Source organism: Malania oleifera, chromosome 2, assembly GCF_029873635.1.
Source record: "Malania oleifera isolate guangnan ecotype guangnan chromosome 2, ASM2987363v1, whole genome shotgun sequence".
Classification (NCBI taxonomy): Eukaryota; Viridiplantae; Streptophyta; class Magnoliopsida; order Santalales; family Ximeniaceae; genus Malania; species Malania oleifera.
Window position 1 is genome coordinate 137,130,753 of NC_080418.1, and position 18,991 is coordinate 137,149,743.

The following is an 18,991-nucleotide window of genomic DNA, read 5'->3' on the forward strand; positions in this document are numbered from 1 at the left end:
TGTGAAATACTTGGCCCATGACATAGGGCTTTGCTCCCATCATCATTCCTTTTAAAAGAAGAAATTTTATTAAGAGGATAAACGGCCAAAGGGAGCATAAGAAATCCTTGGAATATAGAAGAACAAAAAAAGAACAATATCAAAACAATTTACGCCCAAAACTCAATACTTTTATGGTTTACTATGCCTCACACCTTAGATTCTCCCCCCCCCCCCTCTAAAATGAAGTTACGATGTGATTTTGCAACTTTTTAGGCTTTGTTATGCAAAAATATTGTCTTAATGTAATTGCTTTATTTTACGTGTTGGAGTTAGACATATATCTTGTGAAACCATTAAATGTTAGTTTGTATTTTATAACTCTATACATATATTTGCCTATGTTGTGTATAATTTACGCACACTTTTTTGTAGGTGCGTCTTACTATTTGACTATTCTATATCTTTTTTCTTCGCACTCCCATACTCACCACTTCTGCTTCATGTTACTCTGTTGCATACATCCCACAAGATACATATCATATTCATGGAATACAATTCACTTTTAAGATGTGTGAAATTGGTAGACTTATGACCGTTGAGATCTCATGCTAAAGAGGACTGAGTTGTGAATCCTCTTCAAAGCTCACTGAATAAAACGAGCAATTCAATGAGTGTGTCTCATATTAAATCAAGCCACTAGGTGACATCTTAGTTGTTAGAACTGTTGGGACATTTATGTTGGAGGTCTCATGTTCAAACTTTGGGAAGGGTGGGGAGGGATTTAGGATGTGGAAGATGGGTTTCCTCCTGTGTTGCACAAGCTGATGGGCGTACCAGTGGACCAAAAAAACAAATTGATTGGATTCAATACCTTGGAATTGAAATATGTTTTGTAGCAAATTATTAAGTCTTTATGATCTTCTCTATCCAAATAATGGCTGGTCCACTTGAAATCATTTGCCCTGCAGCCTCCTGTGAGCAATTTTTTGGTATAGATCATGTAGAGGTAAGACATTTCTATTAAATTGTTAGTGCTTCTTGGTTATGAATATTTAAATGGGATGAACAAACTTGTGTATATCTTTGCTTCGGGTGCTAAAAAATTAAAATTAGGCTAAGTCATCTGGAATGTTTACTGTTCATATATGGGATCGTCCAGTTGAGAAATCATATTGAGACGAGATGAAATAAGAGAGTTATATCTATGTTATTTAGTTATTTTGTTCTTTGCTAGTATGGGTTGGATGACTTTTTTTTTTCTCTTCCTTTTTTTTTTTGCAACAACCATTTCATCTTGTAGTTGCATTTGTATTTTTGATTTTCCAATGGATTCACATCTTTCATAATGGAAATTCTTTTCTTTAATGGGAAGTTCTTAAGCATGTGTTGTTCAAGCAATTATCAAGCATGTGTTTTCCAGCAATTTGTTTTTAAAAGGCGTCTAGTTTGAAAATCATTATAGGACAAGCAAGATCACCATTGCTAATTTGAGTCCGGCTAGGTCTTTAGAACTTGGTTCTTCAGCAGTTTGCAGAGTTTTAGATGGGCTTTTGATTTAACTAGGTGTTTATTTGGTGGTAATTGTTAGAGGTTATTTATGTCTTTTAGTATTATTATTACTGTGTTAGCATGTTAATTAGTGAGAGTTAGTAAGGGTATTATTGTCATTAGAATGTATTTAATTTGTGTCATGAATAGAGGGAGAGACCTATCTTCAAGTTAGTTTAATCAAAATCTCAACATGGTATCAAAGCGTGGTCCAACCTAAACCCTATCATACTTGGTCGTCGCCAAAAAAACCATTCCCATCTGTCCTTCTCAGATGCACCTCCACCCCTCATTATTTCACAAAACAAACCATATACCCAAACACAAAATCCTCCGAAGCCTAACCCCACGAAACCCATCGCTGGAAAAGGCCCCATGCTCCGGTCAATTGTCAGCAATGTCGACCCCACGCGCCGGCGCATGAGTGAGTTTTCGGCCACCTTTTTTTTTTCTCTTTTCTTTTCCTCTGCCACGTTATGATTCCTTCTCTTGACAATATTATCAAGTTATAGGGCATGTTTTTTTTACAAATAAAATCCAACCTTTTTTGACAATGCCCTTGCGTTAATTTCTGTTCGGGGTTTGTGAAGGCTTCTTGGTGAGTTTCTTGGAGTAGTGGCAGCGTTCGTATGTCTAGTTGTGAGGCTGTAGCAGTGCTATATCAGTTAGTGAGTCGTTCACCTCGTCCACAGTTGTGTCGGTGCTTCACATAGTTTGTGATTGTCCCGATTAGTTTTGATTGTTCTTGTTTGAAATTGGTGTGACTGCAAGTTTGTGAGTATTGGGATGAAGCCTATGAATCCTAAAAATCTGTTTCCTACATCGCTGCCACAGATAATGACTCAAAAGTTTGACGGAAAGAACTATGTTCAATGGTTTAAAGCTGTTTGGGTTTATTTAGCAGGATTAGGAAAATATGACCACTTGCTCCAATCTAACCTTTTGATGAGAAGAGAAAAGAAGTGTGGGTTCAAGAAGATGCCTTGATTGTTTCCCTATTTTGGAATTTGATGGAGCCATAGATTGCACGGATGTGTATGCATCTAGATACTTGCAAGGAGATTTGTGATTATTTCTAGCTTCTACACTCTAGTAAGTAGTAACATTACACATATATATGATTTATTGTAGGAGTACTTTCAGTTACAACAAGGAGATAGGAGTATTGCAGATTATTTTGGGGGGATAAAGTGTATTCATGAGGAGCTTTACTTTGTGCAACCTGTAACTGCCAACATTCGTGAGATGCAGAAGCAAAGGGAGCAGATGACAATCCTTCAGGTTCAAGCGGGCTTGAGACTTGAGTTTGAGGCAATTCGGTTTTAGATACTTAGTAGTGCTGAGCTGCCATCATTCTCAGATGTTTATTTTCGTGTCCTTTGTGCTTCCTTTAGCATGCATTCTCCTACTCTTGCATTTTGCTTTGAGAGGACAGCCTTTTCTACATTGGTGATTCTAGTTCTCTACCAAACAACCACAAAAGTTATCGAGGTGGTTTGAGTGGTCGTGGTGGTAGAGACATATGAGGTAGAGGTACTCCTTGCAAGTGCACTCATTGTGGATGGAGTTATCATACTATTGAGCAGTGTTGGGATCTCCACGGTAGACCTTCACATGTTGCCAATGCAGTCACCATCGACTTCACACCTTTGAGGGCAGCTAATGCAACCACCACCGACTCCTCACCTTTGGGGCCAAGTGAGGGGCAACATACTGTATCCATGTCAGAGGAAGAGTATTCCAAGTTCCAGCAATAGCAAGTGTCACAACAAGCTTCTCTTCCCACTACATGCCCAAATGGGGAATCCCACAGTATGCTTGTCATCCAGTACTTTTTGTCCTAGTCCTTGGGTCATAGACTCCATCGCCACTAGTCATATCACAGGTATACCTAATTTCTTCTCCTCTTTAATATCTTGCAAATTTACCTTGTGTTACCCTTGCTGATGGATCCACACTGTAGTTAAGGGAATTGGGATTGTAAATCTCACTTCTTCTATTTCTCTTCCTTTGGTTTTGTATATTCCCAAATTTCCTTTCAATCTTATATCTGTTAGTAGATCTAATAAATCTATGAATTATTCAGTAACATTCTTCCTTGATTCTATGGTTATTTAGGATTTTTGAAGACATGGAAGACGATTGGTGAAGGGCATGAAGTTGGTGGAGCCATTATCTCCCTTTATCGCCTGCACTATTGTTGCCACACCTTTCCAAATTCATTGATGTCTTGGTCATCCTTCACTGGAAAAGTTAAAATGTCTTGTTTTTTATTTGGGTTTCTAATACTTTGTAACCTTTGTGGATGATTATTGAAGAATGACCTGGCTATATTTAATAAAAGATTGTTCCAATTTATTTCATATATTTTGTGCCTTTTGTTATGAAATAAAGTCTTAATTTGGTTTGGCAGTTCAAATATTTCGAAGTGACAATGCTAAAGAGTACTTCAGTGCTCAATTCACTACTTATATGACTCAGTTTGGTATTGTCCATCAATCATCCTGTGCTTACACTCCTCAACAAAATGGGATTGCAGGGAGGAAAAATAGACATATCCTTGAAATCACTCACACCTTTCTTTATCAAATGCATGTACCTAAAGTGTTTTGGAGTGATGCTATACTTACTACCTGCTATCTGATCAACAAGATGCCATCTTCTGTTCTTAGTGGTAAAATTCCCTACTCCATTCTCTTTCCTAATTCATTTATATTCTTTCTCCTCCCTCGTATATTTGGGCGTGTGTTCTTTGTTCATAAACTAACTCCTGGGGTGAATAAGTTGGATCCTTGTGCTATAAAATGTGTCTTTCTAGGCTTACACATATACCCAAAAGGGATATCATTGTTATAGTTTTGTGCTGCATCGTTTCTTTGTTTCTATCGCTGTTACATTCTTTGAGTCTACACCTTACTATACCTAGTCCTTGAGTGCTTTTGAGCTCAATGAGTCTCTTCCTTTGCCTAATCTTCCAAATTCTATTTTATTGTCCTTGCTCAACCCACCGTTTGAGTCTTTATGTAGTTCAAGTCATTCTCATCATCTTGATCATCCTAAGTTGCAGATGTATTCACGACGGTGGCTCCAAGGAAGAGAGTCCCCTCTAGCTTCTACTACCACACCTTTGGTTTCCTTGTTTGATGACCATATTCCCCACGATGTTGATTCTTCCTTTGTTGTTTGGAAAGGTAAACACACATCTACTCAACATCCCATTTCCAACTATGTTTGTTATGACTTCTTATCACCCTCCTATTATTGTTTTGATACTACTCTATCATCTACTATCCTTCCTAAATCTATTTTGAAAGCCTTCGCCCACTCTAAGTGGAGGAGTGCTATGGTCGGAGAGATGAAGGCTTTACATGATAATGACACTTGGGACTTGGTACCTCTTCCACCTGACAAGTCTGTGGTTGGTTGTCTCTGAGTTTACATTGAAAGACAACTCTGATGGTTTTGTAGTTTGTCTAAATGCCCATTTTGCTACTAAGGGAAATACTTAGGTGTATGGTTTGGGCTATTATGTACTTTTTCTCCGGTTGCCAAATTTACATTAGTACGTTTGTTCATCTCCTTGGCTACTACTTGGCATTGGCCTTTGCATCAGTTAGATGTGAAGAATGCCTTCTTGCATGGTGATCTTAAGAGGAGGTTTATATGGAGCAACCACTTGGATTTGTTGCTTAGGGGGAATCGGGCTTAGTATGCTGGCTCAAGAAGGCTTTAGATGGTTTAAAATAGTCTCTCAAAGAATGGTTTGGTCGTTTAAGTGCTGTAGTGCTTGAGTTTGATCTTTGACGGTATGCAGTGGATCATTCCGTGTTTTATCGTCATACTTCTTTGGTTAAGATCCTTCTTGTTGTTTATGTGGATGATATTGTTATTATAGGTGATGATGATGAATTAGGCTTAGTATGTCGGCTCAAGAAGGCTCTATATGGTTTAAAATAGTCTCTCAAAGAATGTTTTGTTCATTTCAGTGCTGTAGTGCTTGACTTTGGTCTTCGACGGTATGCAATGGATCATTTCGTGTTTTATCATCATACTTCATTGGGTAAGATCCTTCTTGTTGTTTATGTGGATGATATTGTTATTATAGATGGTGATGATAAAGGTATTCATAGTCTCAAACTTCTTCTACGGTCTAAGTTTCAAACCAAAGCTTTGGGACCGTTGAAATACTTCTTGGGTATAGAGGTATCTAGATCTTGTATGGGAAGTGTTTTGTCACTTAGGAAGTCTGTTCTTGATCTGTTGGATGAAACTGGATTGTTGGGATTTAAACCAGTTGATACACCCATGGGTGATTTGCTACATAATCTTGGACAATACCGGAGACTTGTTGGGAAGTCAAATTATCTCATAGTCTCTCAGTCAGATATATCTTTTGTAACAAGTGTTGTGAGCCAATTTCTGTATTCTTCAAGGACAAGTCATTTGGACGTAGTAATTTACATCTTGAGATATCTCAAAGGTGCACCTGGGAGAGGTCTTTTATATCGTAATCAAGGTCACACTTATATCCATGGATATATAGATGTAGATTAGGCTGGGTCGCCTTCCAACCAGAGATCCACAACCGGGTATTGTGTTTTGGTTGGTGGTAATATGGTTTTCTGGAAGAGTAAGAAACAAACTGTGGTGGCTAGGTCAAGTGTTGAATCAAAATATAGAGTATGGCTTACACTGCTTATGAACTTAATTGGTTGAAGAACATGTTGGAAGAATGGGGTTTATCACATTCTCTGCCTATGAAGTTGATGTGTGACAATCAAGTTGCTCTTCATATTGTCTTCAACCCAATCTTTCATGAGCGAACAAAACACATTGAAATTGATTGCCACTTTGTTCGGAAGAAACTTGTGTAAAAGCTCATTACTACTGCTTATGTGAAGTTTGATATGCAGCTTGCTGATTTGTTTACCAAAGCGTTGGGTGGGGTGCTCGTGTTTAATTTATTTGTAACAAGCTAGAAGCATATGACATTTATACTCCAGCTTGAGGGGGAGTGTTAGAGGTTATTTATGTCTTTTGGCATTATTATTATTGTTAAATGTGATAGTATGTTAATTAGGGAGATTTAGTAAGGGTATTTTTGTCATTAGAATGTATTTATTTCTATTATAAATAGAGGGAGAGGCCTGTCTTCAAGTCAGGTCATTCATTGTAATCAAACTATCAACAGTAATCATAGGTCTTTAGATTTTTGGGACTAGTAGTGGCAAAGTGTCTAAACGTCTTCATGGGGGGAAGGGTGCCTCCTGTCTTAAATATCCTTTAACTGTCTCCAAATTTTCTTTCTTACAATTGTCACTTGAGTTGATTTAAAATTTTGAACAGATCAGCTCTGGTCTTTTGATTTCCCGAAAGGCCTTTGAATCTGTCTAAATTTTAAATAGAACTACACCATGACTCCAGAAAGCTGCAAAGGTTGCATGACTAAGTGCCTTATTTGGAAGGCTGAAGTGTTCTAACAAAATAAAATTGAAGTTGCTTATTGTAGGGGGCTCAAATGTTGAAGCAAAACTGTTGGCACATCTCCCTAACTTTCTCTCTCCAAAAAAGGGAGACTAGTATCATGAAAAATTATTTGATTAATAATATTATGTGTTATCAGATATAAACGAAATATTGTTTTAAATGTGATTTAATTATAAATCTTGGTATTTTTAACTGTACAGGTATTTTAAATCTGTCAAATTGCACATGATCTTGAGTGCTTAAATAAATCATGGGCAAAGCATAACTTGGCATTTTCTGAGTTAAGATTTTCTTCACTTTAATTTGTTCCAAAATTTGACAATTATGTTGAATTGATAATTCTATGGAATTTATGCAAACTAGTGTGGAATCTGCTGCCAATCTACAATTTTGAATATTTGTTTGCAAGATTGATATAATCTACGATCGTAGTTATAAAGAATAAACTGTTATTTGCCCTGAAATGTTGCAGTCTTCTCAGCACTGGTTGACTCGGTTTCAATGATATTTGCTTGCAGCACTTCACATGGCGGCAGCTAATGGAAATATTGATATTGTGGAGTATCTTATCAGTGGAGGAGTGGTGAGGAAGCTGTCTTAACATCTCTCTCTCTCTCTCTCTCTCTCTCTCTCTCTCTCTCTCCTGATTTTTGTCCTTTGAGTTTTACATTTAATTTGATTTTGACTCTGATTGCTGGAATGCCAAGAGGTTTTTCTTTGATGTGTTTTTTTGTAAGATATCTTTCACTGAAGAATAAAAACAAACAAAAAAACATTAATAATAATAAAAAAAAAACTAAAATGGGGATGCGGTCTCAAATTTCTCTAGGAGGTTGTACTCTGAGAGTGACGAGAATAGGCTAATTGATTTGGCTAGAAAGACCTTTTTATTTTGAGTAGTTCAGTGGGGGTTGTATTTGAAATGGATAGAGATAAGGCCCCTGGTACAGATGGTTCACAATGGCTTTCTGTTAGGATAGTTGGGACATTATTTGAGAGAATATGTTGGAATCCTTTAGTGAGTTTCATAGGAATGGGGTGGTGGGGAAGAGCATTAATTCTGTTTCTGTTGCTCTTGTCCCTAAAAAGGAGCGCTCAAAGAAGGTGAGAGATTTCCACCCAATCAGCATCATTACTAGTCCTAAATGAAATCCTTGCCAAGGTTTTATCAATTAGGCTCTGGGAGGACTCTGACACTTGAACTGCCTGCCTTCATTATAGACGGACCAAGCATTGTTAGTGAATGGCCAACCTAGGGAGTGATTTAAGATCTTATGGGTATTGGGGCAAGGGGATCCCCTTTCCTCCTTTTTTCACTCATGGATGTGCCGAGTAGGATGATCGACCATGCTTAGGGTCTTAATGTTGTCCAGGGCCTTAAGGTAGGCAAGGATGAGGCCATAGTGCCCCATCTTCAATTCGCTGATGACACTCTCCTATTTCTCAAAGATAGCACCCCACCCAGAAATTTTGAAAGATTCTTACCTTGTTGAAAATATTTGAGAATATTTTGGGCCTTAATATCTACATGTCTAAGAGTAGGGTGGCGAGCATAAACATTGACAGCTATGAGCTTGAAGGTTTGGCTGACTTAGCGGGGCATTCCATTCTACAGTGATCTATGACATGCCTGGGTCTCCCTGTTGGTGGAAACCGAAATTCATTGTCTTTTTGGGACTTAGTGGTGGAGAGAGTCAGCAATAAGTGGCCAGTAGGTTGGGGGTTGGAAAAGGGCTTACTTATGTTTACAAGGGCACATCACCCTTATCAGTTGTGCACTTTCCAGCATTCCAATTTATTATCAGTCTCTTTTTAAAATTCCAACAGGGACGGTTGAGGCTTTGGAAAGGATTATGAGAGATTTCTTGTGGCTTGGAATCAGAGAGGGTAAGACAGACCTCAGAGTTAGAAGACCCATATCTGAAGGGGCTTGGGCCTTGGGAGTTTGGTGTTTAGATCTTTCGTTGGAAATTGGCTTTGGAGATTCCCCTTATAGGTTGACTCCCTTTGCACATGGTAACTAGAAGCAAGTATGGTTTGCATTGAGGAAGTGGTAATGCTTCTAGCCCTTGGAAATTCTTTTCTCAGGTAGTCCACTTATGCTAACCTCTCACTCATTTCCAGTTTGGTAATGGTAACCTCATTTGGTTTTGGGGAAGACATTTGGGTATTGGAGGTTCCATTGGAGTCTTTGGTTCCTCATCTTTTTAGACTTTCCACTTTACACAATTAACCTATTAATGTTTTCTAGTCTTTGAAGGGGTGTCTCTCTCTTGGGATTTCCCTTTCTTCAGAAATATCAATAAGAGAGAGGTAGATAAACTGACTTCTTTATTGAGAATGCTGGATTCTTTTTCTCCATGTATGAGAGAGGACTCGAGGATTTGGATAGGGGATACCTCTGGATCTTTTTCCAAAATATTTTCTCTCAGAGCTCATGAAATCCCCAAGTCCTTTTTCTTTTCCCTTGAAAGGATCCTTTCAAAACCAGAGCTTTCATGTGGATGGTAGCCCTTTATTGGCTGAATCAGAATTGAAGGGAACTGCTTGAATTTGGTGGATTAAACAACAGAAGATCTTTAGAAGGAGGAGATTTGGTGAGAGTACAAAGTGGGATAAGATGAAGAAAATCATGCAGGAGCAATTTGTGCCTCCCAATGACCAGCAGCGTGTTCATCTCCAACTCTTTGATTTGAAGCCAGAAGAAAAGACAGTAAAAGAGTACATTGGTAAGTTCTATCATTTGGCTAATCGTGTCGACATAGATGATGTGATGATAGCCTTATACAGGAAAGGGTTGAAGCCGGCTATTGCCACCAAGCCTGCTGCATCTTGTCTCATTACAGTTAGGGATGCAATACAGGTTACCACTTAGATTGAGGAGTATATGTAGTATAATCCTCCTAGAGCTACATCAACCCCTTGGTTTAGGAGAGTACTAGTGGAATTGTACGAGAAAAGATAGTAGAGCAATTGGGTAAAGGGGTTCAGACTTCAGACTAGTATCACTTGGAAGACTCCTGAGCATTCTGGAACAACTTCTAAGGTCCAACTGTCAATTAAGTGCTTCAAATGTCAAGGTTTTGGGCATCAAGCTGCACACTGTCCTAATCAAGTCATGGTTGTTGCAGAAAAAGAAGAAGATGATGATGATGGCATTCATGTCCAATGATTTGATTGGTATGAAATCATGCCATAGAGTTTCCTCATAGGAATAGTTGGTTCATGGATTTCCTGTGGCTAGGTCCTTTAGATGATAATATAGATGGTGAGCTTGCAAAAACCAAAGAGGCAACCATAGTTTTAGAATACCAAGGTCACTTTGAATGACTCTCACTGAGCTCAAGAGTGGTTTGAACGGCAGTTGATTGGAGCTTTTGTCTACGGATTTAGTCCTGAGATTTGATGAGAAATGAAGTGATACCCATCATGCACTATAATAGCTGCCCTTTTGCAAAAATCACCCGAGTGCTTTATTGGATCATCATGTTGTGATGTCTCGAATAAGTATTTACGAAGTATTGTTGAAAGAGTCAGAGAAAAAAAGTTAGTCAAATGAAAGTAAAGTAAAATTCACCCAAGAGCTAGAAGAATGAGCAGCAAAAGGTTTCTGTTGGTAATGCAATGGCAAGTGTCATGAGGGTTACTATTACAAACAGAGCAGGGTAATTCTACTGATCATGATATGCAAATATTGGAAATGATGACACCTTCTGGATTGATTTCAAAGCTGAGGGTTGGGGTGGGGCGGTGGAATGGTAGGATCCCATAAGTCATTATTAATATGCTTGCTTTATTTATTTATATTGATGTAGGGTTCCAATAATTGACCAAGAATTTTGTCTTCATTTCCTGTTCAGATTCTTAGTTGATTACAGAGTAAGTGTATAAATATGTGACAGCTGAGGGCTTATTATACTGGCTGGCAGAAAATGAAAATCAAAGCTTGTTTAAGGAGGTCTGATCCTATTTAAGAGATCAAAACCATTTCCTTTTCTTCTAGGTTTCCTTGCCCTATTTTTTCCTAGAAAAAGAATCTAGTGAATGCTTGAGCAAACTAAGGGCGGGTTAAGTGGGAGTAGACTTCCCTTAACAAACCCCATTCCATATCTACCAAGTCAAATATTTCTAAGCATCCTAGGGCCGGGATTGATTGGGGATCTACTACATATTCAAGGACCATGCTGTCACAGGTCCAGCCTCCTGCGAATGTGTAAACATGAGATAATCAGCAAATGCTTAAGAATTTATTGAATGTGAGCCTGAAATTGTAATTTGGAGCTTTTACATACTTTGATCACTCTGCCTGTATTCTGATACTTGAAACAAGCTCCCTTGATTTTTCTGCCACCAAATAATATGCTTGTCCTATATTCATGGTAAGCAAGTCAGTGACCTCATTTGTCCTAAAAAAGATGAGGCAGGCCCAAAATGCCTTGTGGTTCACTCGAAACTATCTAATCCTAGAAGGGCCAATGCACTGTACATTGAGGGTTACACATTTGTTCTGACATGCCTTTTTGGGATTTTTTTAGTTGAAGCTTACACATTTAGGGTGTGAATCCAAGTTACTCTTGGTCAGAAAAATTTGACCGCAGTTGTATTTGAAAGGAACGTCTTAATGTGAGTTATCTTTAAAACTGTTGAACCTCACCCTTTCCAAAATAATTGAGAGTTGTGTCTAAGGATCATGAAGATAATTGTACTTTTTTAATGTGATAACTATATCTTGGCATGATATTAATAAATTCAAGTTAGTATGTTTTGACTGGCCAAAAAATTGTTTATAAATTATATATATATATTTGAAAAAAAGGGTGTCCCCGAACCACACAACTCCCCACTTTATGAGGATAGGGGGAGGGTGGTAGCCTTACCCCCGCTTTTATGCTTGTATAAATTTATTTTATTTTCTAAAATTTTTCTTGGAAGTTTCTTAATTTTTTATTCATTTTAAAAATGTGCAATTTATTTGCATATTTTTTATCTAAAAAAATGAAATTCTCAAAAGGCTTACACCTAATCACATTAAGGGTTAAAACGCCTTGCCTTGCACCTTCACCTTTTAAATTGTCGTGACATAATGATGGGTGAATACTAGTGTATGTAAATTGCATCTAGGATTGTTGATGGTTAGTTTTCATGGAGGAAAACCAAATCAATAGTTTTAGAATCTTAACTATGTATTGTTGTAAATACCCAATTTATTTGCATCTAAACAGCATATGTTTCTTTTGCTTTCATGTCATCATTGGTGGTGTTGTTGCTGTTGTTTTGTATTTTGTTTTTTGTTTTGTTTTTATATTAAAAGAATAAAGGAAAATGTGGCGAGTTCTCTATGGTTTCTTCAGTCTTGATTAGTATATTTTTAATTATCAGCATCCCCCTTCTTTTTGTCTATTTGTGAGCTTTAATTAAAAAAAAAAGAGGAAATTTGACAAGCTCTATGGTTTCTTCAGTCTTAATATGTATATTTTTAGTTATCACTTATCAGCATCCTTTTTATTTTTTTGTCTATTCATGAGCTTTAATTAAAAAAAAGTCCTTCAAGTCTTTATAGTTTCTCTGAAGTTCTCAAAAGATCATTTGATTCTGGATTTTATATATATGTTTGTGTTCTTTTGGTGCCTTGCTGTTGATAAATCATTTTTAGAATAAAACCAAAAGAATTGAGGCCCTCTTGGCAGCCATTTTATTTTCTCCCTTCATATTTTTGAAAAGCAGGGACAAAACACTGAAAGCATCTTTGGTGTTGCATTTCCTGTAACTGTTTGAAAATAGGCCAATTAATGAAATTGATTAAAATTTATTCAAGAATTTAGTTTACCAACAATTGAAATCTCCTAAAGCTTGCTGTTTATTTTTCTTTGTAACCAGGATCTTAATGCTTCTAATGATGAAAAGAATACACCTCTTCATTGGGCATGCCTCAATGGTCATGTGGAGGTAATTTTTGTGTTTCCCCTGTGCATTAAAAATTGTATTTATATTTTTAAATTTTGTGATTAAGTTGTTTTTAATTTTTTCAGGTGGTTAAGAAATTGATACTGGCAGGAGCAAATGTGAGTGTTCTAAACAGGTGCGTTTTTTCCATCCTAAGCCCTGATGTTTATGAACATGTGCACTTATCCTTTTTAGAGAATCATTGTGGTTTTGAATGATGTAGCCATGATCGGACACCAATAGATGAGGCAGTGAGTAGGGGGAAGATGGACATTATTAATGCGATTAATGAAGCTGTCGCACAAGTTGAAATTACCAATGTCAGAGTTTCATAATATTGGAAGCTGGAACTTCATGAACAAGTGGAACTCATAGTTCTTCTAGCTTCTCGTCCCTGGAAGATTGCCTACTTCTTTGAAAATGTTGATGGCAGCTTAAGCAGGTATCCCCCCACACCCCCACCATTCTGTTGCTTGTTTGCTCAACAAATGTAATCCCAAAATTTATACCTTCTGATGCACGTCTTGGTACTTTTGTTATTTGGAATAATTCATCAAACATCATATTTATGATCCTTAAATATTTTTGAACTTCTTCAATTGTAAGAGATATATACTTTTGTCAGTAAATATTGAAAATAGTTAAAAGATTATCAAATTGAGAACTTTAGCTTAGTTAATGTCATTTTATCTTTATTTTGAATCTAACAAAGCTTGCCAAACGAATGTTGGACCAAATTTACTAGAGAGAGAGAGAGAGAGAGAGAGAGAGAGAGAGAGAGAGAGAGAGAGAGAGAGAGAGATCTGTGGTGGAACAAAGTCTGTTGGAGGTAGCTTCCTTAACCTTTCCTTGATGTTCTTTATGCCTAAAAAACCGACGTACTTGGTGCTCGACATAAATTAATGGATGCCAATGGAGGACTGAAGAATTAGTTCTTTATTTTTTAACAAAAGAAAGAAGAAAAAGTGGTGCACAAAGCTTGATGTTATTGAAAACAAACAATGAGCAAAAGCATGAATGGAGAAAAAGGTAATCCCAGAGCTTGTGCACTGGAAATACCATTCCCCAGCCTTTTCATCATTAGAGAAGAGAAATGCCTAATGCCCTTAACCTTAATCAATGTGCTGCTTTTCATATCAGCTTTTATTCTGTTTCTTTTGCTCGTCTTTAATACCTCATTAGGAAATATTCCTTTTGGATCTCAAAAGTAGGGCAACTTGCCTTCACTTTGTTCGTCTTTAAAGTGCCATCCCAAGCTATGTTTGTGTCTTATTATTCACTTGCTTTCCTGCGCTATCTTTTTCTGAATTCTAGTATTCTTATTTGTTAACAACATTAGGAATCACAAAAAGAAACAGATACCTCAAGTGATATATTATAAAATTATAATAATGTCTGGTGAATGAAAGAGAAAAACATTACCCTCTGACCTTCATCCCTGTAAAAGAGAAATTACCCAACTGCATTTAATTTGTGGGGACTTGGATAAAATGTGACACAAATTTGTATTGAATTTTATTCAAAGTTATCTAAATTCAAATTTTAGATCTGAAATCTATATTGCCTACAAGTGAACTTGGTTTAGTGATTCCAAACTCAAGAAAAAAGGATTTGTCTTTATCCCTGAGGATAAAAATCAACCGACTTTCAAAAGCCTTTTGGGTTTGAATGTAAGAAACAGGGTTTATTATACTTTGCTGAAATTTTGAAGTTTAATCTAATGAATGAGAGTGTTGAAGATGCAACTGTGGACATATCAATCAAAGAGGTTTTGATATTACGTAGGAGAACCTAATCACTTTAGGTAAAAAAAAAAAAAAAGAGAGTAAGCCCTTAATTGAGGCACAAAATTTTGGTAGAGCAACATTGCACATTCGCACTGTATTATTGATAGAAAATGAAACTATATGAGGGTTTCCTCCTCAATAAAACAAAGCATAAAATGGAAAGAAAAAGATTTAAAAAATGTATACAAAAAGATTAGGCTAAAGAAGCCATAGAGTCACCTTGAAGATTAGAAAAATAAAAACTGCTAAAACAATTGAGAAAGAGGATGCCCACAGCAATGGCGAAAAGGTAAACAAAAAAAAAAAAACACAAAAAATCATGTCCAATGAATAGATTAACATCAATCAATAAAAAAATGTGAGACCGAACTACCTAGAAAATAACATAAATACACACCATCATGATAACTTTTTATCTTTACGCCTAATTAAAGAGAAAGCTTCTAAGAAAGTTGGGCACACTTAATACTTTTTAAACTAATTGAAAAATTTATCTCGTAAATTCCAAGTAGCAAATCAATGAAGTAATAGATGAGTATGAGACTCGTCACTTGCGTATAAAGCCTTGTAAGTTCTTTAAATTCATAGTAGATTGTTTAACTCAATAAGAATGAAAATCCATGCAACAGCCTTGATAGTAGTTGGTATTTTCAGATTTTTGCCAACACTTAGTAAGAGAAAAATGATTTGGAGAATGAAGCAATTGAGAATAAAAAATTTGCAGGACAATAAGGCAAAGACATTCATAGTCCAAATACTAACATCCTCTTCATATGAAGGTTGAAAAGAATTTAGGAAATTAAGAAGCAAAGAAAGCCCTTTTGCACCCAGTATCATTGAGGTCCATGCAAAAGTGAAAACCTAATAAAAACAATCCTTATAAGAAGGAATTTAGGGCAAAAAATAATATTCTCCAATTGAAAAATTGAGACAAAAAATGAATTCAAGACCCACTCCTCATCTTATACTCTAAATATAAAGAAAGAAAATGGGTGAAATCCATAATATGAATCTCCACTAGTTTTTATGAGAAACTCTATCCCAATACTAGCATCCCAAATATTCTCTTGCAAGCCAAGTTAACTCTAGATCTTGATCGCAAAAATGCTAAAGAAAATTAGCTCCCTAATGGGAAAGATTATAGCCACTTTTATGCAAGGATGGATGCTAAATTCTTGAGACAGCTCCCTTGATTTAGACTTACAAACATCCTCTCAACTCATAAGATTATCCCTTTCTTTGTTCAAAACACAGTTTGGATGAAAAATTGCCCTGTATAGCTCCTCTCAGAAGTTTACCGTTGTAGACTTAGAACATTCATAGGAACTGAAACCAATAATTAATATAATGTCTGACAATCTCAGCATCCCAAAACTATATATATATTAAAACTGTTGGGACCATATATTCTATGTTTCTTTTGAAGTGGCAGGAAATGATTTTGTTTTGCCGCAACAAAGGCTAATGATTAGGAACATAGGGGAGATTCTATTCTAGAAACATAGAAAGCATGACTTATAAGAGCTGATGGGCCGTAGGAGAACCAAATCATAATGGCATTATATTAGACAAAAACTTTTACAAGATTCTTTCCCAGCCTTAAATTTATTGATGGAGGGTTAAGCTACCATCAGTGTAGTGTAGCCCTTAGACGCTGCCAAGGGCTCTCTCTTGATTAAATATATTTGTGGGCAACACTGGAATATTGTTAACTTCCAATTTTGCTCATTGGTGAAAGTAAAACATTCTCTCTGCCCTTCATTTCCAAATATGTATCCTTTTTTGACAGGAAAATAAGGTTTATTCAGAGAGAGAGAGAGAGAGAGAGAGAGAAATTCGAAGGGCAAGAAAAAAACATAAAAAGAACAATGACAAATCAACATTCGAAGGGGAAAAACATTAATGATGTCTTCCAATAGTACACAAAATATTAATTGGTCATTTTTTCGACCCTTTATGGCTAAAGAATAGTACATTTTCACAGACTATTATTCCTCTCGATCTCTAAAAATAAAAAAAAATCACTTATCACACACGTACACACGCTAGTAGAGACCCCGCACTATGCACAAGGTTAATTTTAATTATTTTTTAAATTTAAAAATTAAAATTAAATTATGAATCAAATTATCATATAATGATAAAAAATTTCATAAGTATAACATGATGGACACCTCATATGATTTATATGAAATTAAGCATCATCAGAATTTATGTAAGAAATTAAATATATCATCTAGTCAAGATTGTTTGACTCTCGATGTCTTCCTATAATATAATAATTCAATTATAAGAACATTGGTTATATGCATAAAATTTTTTTAATCAGATAAAAATCTAATCAAATACTAACAATTACATTTTAGCGCTACTATAATGTCAATATTCATCTTCTTAATCAACATGTGCAATTAAGGATTGAACATATTCACATGTTAATAAAATGATTAGTATTTTCAAACCTTTCCATAAATTTGTATTTTAACTTTTATAATATCTAATAATTAACTGCTTATCTTAATTGAATTTATTGATTTTTTTATCTATTGGATGTTATTAAATATTGTTATTTTTGAATTCATAATGATTTTGTACTTAAGCGGTTATATGCAATGCTAAGAGTACTTATGAATTTGCATAAAAATAATACTCTATGTTTACAATAATTTCACTACCAGCAAAAACTGAATTGAACGTTTTGTAATATATAATAATAGTTGAATTTTTCGATATATTTTTATTCACTGATACTATTATAATTATGTAATTTATTTCTTAAATTGGTAATTTGATAATTGAATTAATATTTTTCATAATCTATAATTGAATTAATAATTTTAGAAATCATTAATAAATTGATTAGATTTTTGATTAAATTTTTAATGACTATTATTCAGGAATTAATAATTTAATAATGGCTGAATCAGTGGTTTCAATAACAACTTTAATAAATGAATTAATTTATGAGATAATAAATAAAATAATTAATACTTTAAAAACTCTCTATAAATAAAAGAATTACTATGTTTTAAAAACTATCTATAAATAAAACAGTTAGTATTTGAAAGCTTTCTCATATGTTCATAATTTATTTTTTGTAATAGCTTATAACAATTGAGTTAATATCTTATTAGTTATTAATTAATATTAATTGTATAATTAAAAAATATTATGAACTTTCAAATAATAAAAATCCAACTGTAGACACCCCAATTTTAACCAGGCCTTTTCGAGAAGACCTCATGTTAAAACCTTCCCACACTGGTCGTGGACCCCACACATTCTTGTAGGTCCCATGGTGTTCATGGACCCCGCACATTCTTGTAGGTCCCACACTGCTTGTGGACCCCGCACATCCTTGTAGGTCCCACACATCTTTGTAGGTCCCGCATGGCTTGTGGGCCCCACATATCTCCATTGGGCCCCACATCTCCTGGTACGCTAGCTTGGATTCCAACATCCGATGCACGTTACCCTCTGGTACGCTAGCTCGAATTCCTACATTCGATGCACGTTACCCCATCTGGTATGCTAGTTCGGATTCCTACATCCGATGCACGTTACTCCCTAGTACGCTAGCTCGGATTCCTACATCCGATGCACGTTACCTCCTTTGGCATGCTTGTGCCTGTTGGCTCGAGTTCCTATAACCCTTAAATGGCTCGTGGACCCCACATTGCTTGTGGGCCCCACATATCTCAATTAGGCCCCATATGGTTTGTGGGCCCCACTTCTCTATGTACGCTAGTTCGGATTCCTACATCCGGTGCATGTTACCCCCATTTGGTACGCTAGCTCGGGTTCCTACATCTGGTGCACGTTACCCGCTCTGGTACGCTAACTCGGATTCCTACATCCGATGCACGTTACCTCCTTTGGCGTGCTTGTGCTTGCTGGCTCGAGTTCCTATAACCCTTAAATGGCTCGTGGACCCCACATTGCTTGTGGCCCCACATATCTCAATTGGGCCCCACACGGTTTGTGGGCCCCACTTCTCTTGGTACGCTAGCTCGGATTCCTACATCCGGTGCACGTTACCCCCTCTGGTACTCTAGCTCGGATCCACATATCCGGTGCCTTACTAGCTCGGGTTCCTGTAACCCTCAAACGGCTTGTGGACCCCACATGGCCCGTGGGCCCCACACATCTCCGATGGGCTCCGCACAGCTTCTAGAACCCGCATATTATTATTATTATTATTATTATTATTATTATTATTATTATTATTATTATTATTATTTATT

At 36.3% G+C, this 18,991-nt stretch overlaps 1 protein-coding gene across 1 annotated transcript in view; it reads left to right on the forward strand.

Moving 5' to 3' along the window:
* The window catches only part of LOC131148515 (ankyrin repeat domain-containing protein 2A), a 40,044-nt gene extending 26,427 nt beyond the window's left edge, over positions 1-13,617 (forward strand). Inside the window, exons 3-6 of the mRNA XM_058098252.1 lie at positions 7,536-7,600; positions 12,895-12,963; positions 13,047-13,096; positions 13,184-13,617. Coding sequence (XP_057954235.1) covers positions 7,536-7,600; positions 12,895-12,963; positions 13,047-13,096; positions 13,184-13,295 — 296 coding nt within the window. The 3' untranslated portion in view covers positions 13,296-13,617. The remainder of the gene's footprint in view (positions 1-7,535; positions 7,601-12,894; positions 12,964-13,046; positions 13,097-13,183) is intronic.
* The last annotated feature ends 5,374 nt before the right edge of the window (positions 13,618-18,991 follow it).